Raw genomic sequence first — 9034 nt, 5'->3', positions numbered from 1 at the left:
CGTATTGAATTTGGACTACTACTGACCAGTGCTAACAGACTACCTATTGTTTAAAAGGCCCTCTGGTGGCGCAAGAAGACAGATTTTATAAAATAAAAAGCAGTTGAAACTGCATTTTTATGAATAAAAATTTGACAAACTATTTATCGTTTTATGATGAGTAAAATTTTTTCGTCGCGTTCGCAGCTATTAAGTAATGCATAAACCTTTGAGGTGCGAGGCCCTTCGGACCGCGAGGCATTCGTCATCCATGCCTTAGGTCGCCCTTGGTCATAGAAATGATGTAATTTGAATATAAATTATTTATAAATACATATGTCAAGTTATTAAGAGTTTACGACCACTGTGCTGGGTGAGACGTTGTTGAAACAAAAAAGTTATGCATTCCATCACGTACATAAACAGTGTCGTAATTCGCCAAGTGCAAATCAGCGAATTTGTAAAATTTTTGTTTATTTTGAACAATCCGGATAATTGAAAATCCGGATAATAGAGATCCTACTGTATTTAATAAATTTGATAAGTGAGAAGTGAGTGGTAAGGATTTAAAATTAAATTTCATCTATAGATGTGCAGAAAAATTTTAATAATTAAATTAATGAAGCTATAATTGTTGTAAAATACAATTTTTATGATTATATGGCAGAATTCTAAGATTTTTAATTTTTTCCAAATATATTGTGTGATAAACAGGGTGGGCTTATACATGCATGTGGCCTATACACACATCCAAATTCATAAAATACTGTATTTATAACTAGTTGCTATAGTTATTCTATATCAGCTAGTTATCTAACTTATTCTTCTCTCTTCATTTTGATGGATTTTTAAATCTTTCAATGTCATATTAAATATTAGACAAATGTTGTTAATGTAGGATATAATGATCATCAATTGGCTCAAATATGCAAATTTTTGCAGGGGAAAAAATTAAAAATAAATTATATAATTTTCTCTATAATTAAATTTAAAGTATTTTCTAACAATGTTTTGTAATTATTTTTGCCAAAATGAGTAATGGTTGTGTTTTGTTACTTACAGGTAAACTAAAAGATTTAGGAAATTTGGTTCTACGTCCATTTGGTTTATCTACAGAAAACTTTAAACTTGTTCAAGATCCAAAAACTGGTGGTTATTCTGTGAATTTTCAAAAATAATGAAGGATATTAATTTATAAACTGTATATTAATTTTTATAACAATTAAAATATAAATTAGTTCAAAATATGTACTGTACATAAATAAGAATTAAAGTTATATACAGTTACATTAAACTAACTTTGATTTAAAATAGACAAATTTGCAGTTATAATGAATTCTTAATGATCTTATTTTGAAGATCAAAGAAATAAATGAAAAATATGAAATTTAAATTTTAAGAAGCTATGAATACTTAATGAAATAGCATCAGGATGTGATCAATTCTCTGCATTATTTATTAAATGATTTTAAAAGATTATTTTATTGTCTTTTATTATATCATCCTCTGCTTAACCATACGTATCCCCCCTTTCCTTCTCATACCATTAACATAAAGCTATACCATTGAGTCAGGCCTTTTCTTTAATTTCCTGTTCCTGTGTTTTATTATAAGTACTTATAAATATCTATCTCACATCCAATTTTTCATCTGTTATGCTGAAAACAGGAATTAGAATATGAATAATTGATATAGGCCTGTAGAATATGTTAAGGCAAAGACCGTTCATTAATGTTCTTGTATACAAATTACATTTATGTTTTACATGTTATTTTGAAGCTTATGTATTGTAGACTTTTCTTTTAAGTGAGGGGCTTGATGAAAAAATAGCCTATCTCACATCAGGAAGTTTTTGAGAAAAAGGAGAATTTCTGTTTCAATTTACCAACACTTTAATATGCAATATACAACCCATGGTGCATGCAACTGAACTGAAATTTTCTTAGAAGACAACTCAATGATGCACAAATCTAAATTTGTTAATAACTTGTTTTTTCTAGTTTCATGGATATATCATTTTTCTGCTAAGCTCCTCAATTTTAAATGAAGTTAAACTTGAAAATCAGTGATAGAGGGGCTATTTGTCAAATTTGTCTTTCCATAATTTTTCTCCTCCCTTATATTCCCAGAATTAAATTTCCTGTATCACAAAGTTTTTGAAAATTATTTTACAAGTTACCTTTAGACTCGTTGATTTTCTATGATTTTTCAGTTTATGCTATTCGTGAAAGATTAAAGAAGGATAATCTTTTTAGATTCAAAAGATTGATGTTACTTCATTAATATTTAGGAGCAGTGATGTCATTTATTTGCAATAAAATGGTGCTTGAGTGAAGAATCCTGACAGGTAGTTGAGAAATAAATGGAAAGTTACATTCAGTTCAATTTTACTGATTTAATTTACATACAGATATGAATGGAACAGTCATTACTGTTTAAGAATGGACTTTTGCTATCGTTAGACACAAAAAGATGTCACCAATGTTGAAATATTAAGTTTGGTAATGTACTCAATTTATTTTAGTAATGATACAGTGAGGAATCATTTTCCATAACATTTGCTTTGGTCTTACAATTAATAAAGCTTTTTAGCAAAAATGTTTCAGCTAGTAAAACTTCAAGACAGATTTTGATGGAGTCGATACAAAGCCAGTGTTTAGACATAGCCAACTGTAGTTTTGCTATGTCTAAACACTGGCTTTGTACCTATAATATAAATTATTTATGTAAAATTTATTAATAAAATTAATGTTAAGAATATGTACTGTACATGGTCCAAGTAATGTATAACAGTAAATAAACTAACCAAAAATCTTTTATTTCTTACTACAAGCTTTCATATGCATTTCTTGGTAGTTTATTCACCTTTATATGATGTGCAATCAGAAAAACATACATACAAGAAAGACATTGGATGTATACAAAGTGTTTAGCCGGCAGGAAAGGGGGGGAAGAAGGAGGGAGAAGAGATAGACAGCAGAGAAAAGTAGGATCCTCTGAACAGCATACATATATAAGGCTACAATAACCTCTGATGTTTGTGCAGTTTTTAGGCTGGAAGGCTGTAGTCCACCAAAGGGTCTGAGAGAAAACCTGAGTGTAGCAAACACAATAATTGAGTGCCGTCACAAATAGCTAAGTATAGAAGTTAGTGTCAAGTGGCTGTTAGTAGGAAGACTTATATCTATTTAATGCAATCGCAAATATTAATACTACTAAACAGCTTGACAGACAGTGCAAAAAGAAAATGAACACAATGACAAATGGACCGACAAAGGCAAACGAGCAAGACCCCCAAAAATTTTTATTTATCATTATTATTATTTTTTTTTTGTATTTATTTTATTTTTTAAACATTAACTTACTAACTAAACTAACTTACCATAACCCAGGACAAACCTAACCAGACAACTAAAGCTAACAAACCTAACCTATCATAATCTAACTGGAAACCAAGCTAAAAGTCCCTAATCTAACTTACAACTAGGACTAACTGAATTTAGACTGGAAAAAAAGAAGACAAAAAATAAGAATTAAAATACAAAGTTGAAAGGCAGCTATATTCAGATGGTTAAAACAAAGTAAGGGAAAGCTAATTGACATCTGTCCCCCTGGAGTCAGTGCTCTCAAGAGCCCCACTAAGGGATATGAATGCAAGTAGATGATGGAACATTGTATGCATGTGAGTTGGTGTGGGTTGCAAGGCCAGTTGTACTCTTCAAGAATAGCAGCTCTCATTAAACTATCCCTAATGTGACTATACCTATTTCAGCAAAAAATAAGTGAAGTGTTGTTTGATCCTCCTGAATACCACAATCGCATTGTGGATTGTCCCCAAAGTTAAATCTATGCAAGTATTAATTAAAGTTACTGCAAAGAAGTATAACCGAAAAACTCAAAAATGGGGTGGCCTAGAAAGACGAAACTAACGGGGAACAAAGCACCCACTAAGGCAGGGGTGGCCAAAACGTGGTGCATGCGCCAAACGTGGCGCATTGGACGATTACAAGTGGCGCTTCAGTTAGTTCTGAGCAAAATTGCCAGATTTGGCTTTTTTGCGATTAAAAATATATAAAAAAATAAATTTTTTATAGTCTGTCATGGCAAGTTCATTTGTTGCACAATTCGTTACGGTCTATTTTGCAGATAAAATGAGTATTCTCCACATAGTAAATTACAATGTATGCATGTATTTTGAGTCTTGCGATCTTTATTTCCGATCAGTTTACAGGCATGTAAATGGGTGAGAACATTTATTGTGATTAAAGTTATTCCAAGCTGATCTCGTTCTTAGTGCCAATAATTGTGGTGCAGAGTAATCTTCACCAAACGAGACTCTGGCAGCAATAGCATTATCATGAAGCAATCACCCTCTCGTACAGGAGATCGTTGTTGACTATTGTAAATTGGTGCTTCAATAGACTGGTATAAATTAATTAATTCAACTGCGTAATTAAGTTATTCCCTTTTCTTTCCTAAGCGAAGCAGATTTATTCTTATCTCTATTTATCATCCCCTAATATTGAATGTAAGACTGTATAAAAAGTGTTCGAGTTATATGGCGCATTTGAACTCGTCTGTCAAAAAATTGGCGCATGGTATGCAAAAGGTTGGCCACCCCTGCACTAAGGGAACGAATTACAAAGGGAAAACTAATTACAAAAAACAGAAACCACAAAAAAGTGAAAATATCTGACTTTGAACTGACATCGAAAAAGCTACGAAAATGGTTAGGCAGTTGAAACTGGCCTAATATAGTAAGGTCTAACTTTGAACTTAAACTGAAAAGGCTGAAGAACAACTTAGAAAAACCTGAATAACCAAAAATACTGCAATGCAGTAAAACCAGAAAAATCCAAAAAACTCAAACTAGTTGACTGAGAAAAACCAAAATTATAGAGGAAGCTAAACATCTGAAGACCTAACTACAAAAAGAGAACTATCAACTTAGACCTAAACTAAGACAAGACTAACTAACTGAAAAACACCCTAAAAACTGAAAATTTATAAAAGCCAGCCAAAAACAAGAAGGTGATCGAGTGGAAGTTGAAAAGGAGTAAATTTAAATTGATTAAATCAAAGAAACTAACTGTTTCTGCCTGGCAAAGCCAGAACAGAAACTGAACTAGCTAAGCCTAACAAATGAAAAACATGTGAAAATGGAAAATCTAGTCTATTGAGAACTAAAAACTGACTAAAAATCTAAGCAGTAACACAAATATTAACTAAAATGACAAAAAACATTCAATGGAGCCCAAGAAACACAAAAGTAGACCTCAGCAAAAATCTCACCAACACAGGCAAGAAGCAGGCAGAGGAATCCCCATACAATCAGAAATAAACTGGATTTACTCTATGAAGATTAAAATCTTTATAGAGTAAATCCAGTTAATACTTAACTAATTTAAATATGGCCACTAACCACTTAAAAGTACTCCTAGTTTATACAGTGATCCAACTGGTTTTGCTAAGCCTCAAATGCTTCTTGGAAGTCATTGTTTTGAAAATTCTGAAGTATTGATTTCATGTTTTGGAGGATCTATCTAGAAGTGTCATAATGAAAGAGCTAGGTTTGGTTGCAGTACAGTCCTGGTCTTTTTGAAAATCTTTCACAATCAATTGAAGATGTCACTGTCTGACCAGGAGAGAGATTATTTTTTCAATCATCAGGAATCATTGCTGTTTGTCATTCTCTTGTCTTGTCTTGCCTTCTTGGGTCTTGGAGATTGTGGTCTTGCCCATGACTTAATTGCCAAAGACATTCCAATGGTGTTTGTCATAGATTTTCAAAGTTTAATGCAAAATTTAACTTTACTTAGTTTTCAAGTTCATTCTCAAATTGTGGTACAACACTGACACATTACAAAATTACATTAGCAGGCATTCCAATTTGAAAAACTCAATCCCATTTGGCTGACTGATGCTCAAATATCTAAGAGTTTGTCCACACATTCACTATTTGCTGAATGCTGAGCAAACACGCACCAAAAAGTGATTAATGTGAAGTGATTCCATCCATCATCATCTTTTAGGCTTTGTTATTTTTTTTATTAACAGATTTGAACCACTAATAACTATAAAAGCAGTGGCACAAATTATTATTTGAGAATTGCCAATTTTCTAATCTCAAATGAACATTTGTTGTTCCCACAATAAACTGATACTCTGCAAATATTCAAATATGTGTACTGTACATGTGTGCTTGCCAAGTGACAAACAGTTTAGTAAATAGTTTGGTGAAAGATAAATATTTGGCATTCAGCAAATAAAGTATGGATGTAATTCTCTCTTCTTTAAAGTACTGAGATAAGATTTAATCAATGATATAGTTAATTTTTTATTGATTAATTATGAAAATATTCATTTGTTTAAAAAGATCAAAGCATAGGTAATATTTTACAATTGGAAATATTTGCCATGAAGTTAAATACTAAAAAAATTTAAGAAAGAAAATAAAAGTATAAGGGAATAAAACTTTCAAACAATTTGATAATTTTGTTCAAATATGTTTATCAGTTGAAACATGCATCTATTGTATATTCAAATGCATTTTAAATACAAATATTTTTATAAATACAGTAAAACTTGTCCAAAATGAAATCTGAGTAAAATGGGCTGTATTTTTATCATTGTCTCTCGAATATGAAAGAGCACAGCTATGTCACAAAGCTGGTTGCCAATTGGCTAAACATTTGTTTACATCTTGAGATCATCACTTCATAATTGCAATTCTGGATGACTTCTCTCAGATTCTCTTGTCTTCCAGAGATGAACAGATAGTTGTCTTTCAACCAATTTTTCATCTATAACCTCTATTTTGCTACATAAGACAACCAATGTTCCCTCTAAGCTGCGCGGCTGCACACTGCTCAAATTGTTGCTGCGCACGAGAATTTGTGCTGCACAGGCAAGCATACACACAGGTTTGAATTATTGTTTACTTACTTCTCAATNCTAAATAGGGGCCAGTTTCCCTTAAAAACACCTCCCAGAAGGCATTCCCCCTAGGCAGATGGGCGATCTGCCTAGGGGGATCTGTTTGTTAAATTATTGCGTTGCCATAACTTAACAAACAAACAAACTCTTTCCGTAAGGAACAAGAAACTGATCTAAAGCTAATTGTCTTACTCTTTAAGTCAAAATTTTTCTCAAATGCGATAGCGCGTTCTCGTTTTCTATTGCCACTATGACTTTTTTTTTTCTTGGATGTCATATTGATTAAATATATAAATCACAAAACTGAAAAAAAGAAGTATAGCACAAACACTCCGAAAAGCAATGCTTAACTCGCGCATGCCTAACACCAACTAAAATTTGACACAAAATACCGTTACGTTCGTTATCCGAATTTTGTTCGTTATCCGAGACAAAATTTTTTCAAAATAAAAGTTCGTTAACCGATTTGGTCGTTAACCAGGACGTTCGTTAACCGGGGTTCCACTGTAAATGTTAATTTAGATTTACACAAACTCACTTTTATAAAAAGTCAATTACTGTATAAATTGAAGATTTGGTGTATTATTTTCTTTCTTAAAATAATAAATTTTTTTGTTTAATTTTGCTTTAGTTAAAATTTAATGTGATTTAAAATAAAAATAATTTTGAGAGAATACTGTTATTTGAAAAATTAATTTTTATTTGATATGAAAATTTTTCAGCTCTTGAGTTAAATCCTAATTACATGAAAGCTTTGTTAAGAAGAGCTCAACTGTACAGAAATACTGAAAAGTTAGATGAAGCATTGAATGATTATCAAAGGGTTCTCCAGCTTGATCCAAATGTATTAGAAGCTCGTCAAGCATGCATGGTATGAAAAAATTTATAATTTAAATTATTACTAATAAATTTCTAAATGATTAAATCATTTTCTAGGATCTTCCAGAAGAAATTAAAGAACGAAATGAAAAATTAAAAACAGAAATGTTAGGTTTGTATTCTTTTAACATTTAATAAATTACTTATTTTACATTAATGAAAATATGTTTTATCATTGTGTACAGAGATTTTATGCAAAACTTTAATTATATTATTTTAGAATATTTAATCAGATATTTTTAGAATTAATTAAAAATTAAACCTGTTAGTGAAGTTTAAACGGTACAATACGTACTTGATTGGCGGCCACCTCTGTGCGCCAATACCATTAACAAAGTAAGATAGTTCAATTAGTTCATATAGATTGGTCTGGTTCGTCGAGAAGTCACCTTGCAACAATTTGGTGTAATGAAGACTAGTAGCGATCTTTTGTTGGTTTCTGGGTGACTTAACATCACTGGCGAACTTGGACAAGCTGGTTGGCTTACTTGAAGATCTCTGACAAACTTCCAAATCGAAGATGTCCAAACCAAACTTGAACTTCCTGCTTCCACATCGACCTTATATAGTCGTGGACAGCAGGCCAGCCAACCAATCAGTGACTACACTGGTTGTAGTTTTATGTAAATATGTAGTGTGGTGTGATTCTCTGCTGACCACTCAGCGGTTACGCCAATTGCTGCTCTGTTGGAGGTCCGTGGCATAACGCAATCCCTTGCTAACCATCTCTGACCGGAGACACATGTGCCGCTAATTCAAACACAATGGTCACCTCCTCAACAGTCTTTCTTGGCTGTTACCAGTTTTAAAAAAAAGGTGGGAATTGTGTTCTTACACAATTTACCCGAGACTGTTAATAATAGAAAATTAATCTGTGTTTATTTAAGAAGAGATAAATATACAGTAGAACCTTGATTATCCGGACTAATTGGGGATGAAGGTAGTCCAGATAAGGAAAAATTCGGATAATCGAAACAAATACTTTAATTTGTCTTTTAATAATAATACAACACGTTTTCTTTTCGATGACATATCAGTAATATTAAAAATAAATACTATATTTAAATCGTGATAAAATTTTCAAGAAACAAATGTTTGTATTAAATTTGGACTACTACTGACCAGTGCTAACAGACTACCTATTGTTTAAAAGGCCCTCTGGTGGCGCAAGAAGACGGATTTTATAAAATAAAAAGCAGTTGAAACTGCATTTTTATGAATAAAAATTTGACAAACTATT

The 9034-nt window shown here is 31.8% G+C and overlaps 1 protein-coding gene across 1 annotated transcript in view; it reads left to right on the top strand.

Moving 5' to 3' along the window:
- Nucleotides 1-7929, top strand: part of LOC111619643 (tetratricopeptide repeat protein 1-like) — a 41789-nt gene extending 33860 nt beyond the window's left edge. The window contains exons 5-6 of the mRNA XM_023361407.1: nt 7638-7786; nt 7852-7929. Coding sequence (XP_023217175.1) covers nt 7638-7786; nt 7852-7929 — 227 coding nt within the window. The remainder of the gene's footprint in view (nt 1-7637; nt 7787-7851) is intronic.
- Nucleotides 7930-9034: the final 1105 nt, after the last annotated feature.

This window comes from Centruroides sculpturatus, unplaced genomic scaffold (assembly GCF_000671375.1).
Source record: "Centruroides sculpturatus isolate CEXI.00-Female unplaced genomic scaffold, Cexi_2.0 scaffold25, whole genome shotgun sequence".
Lineage (NCBI taxonomy): Eukaryota > Metazoa > Arthropoda > Arachnida > Scorpiones > Buthidae > Centruroides > Centruroides sculpturatus.
Note: the sequence above shows the minus strand (reverse complement) of the source record. Positions and strands in the feature narration are given on the sequence as shown.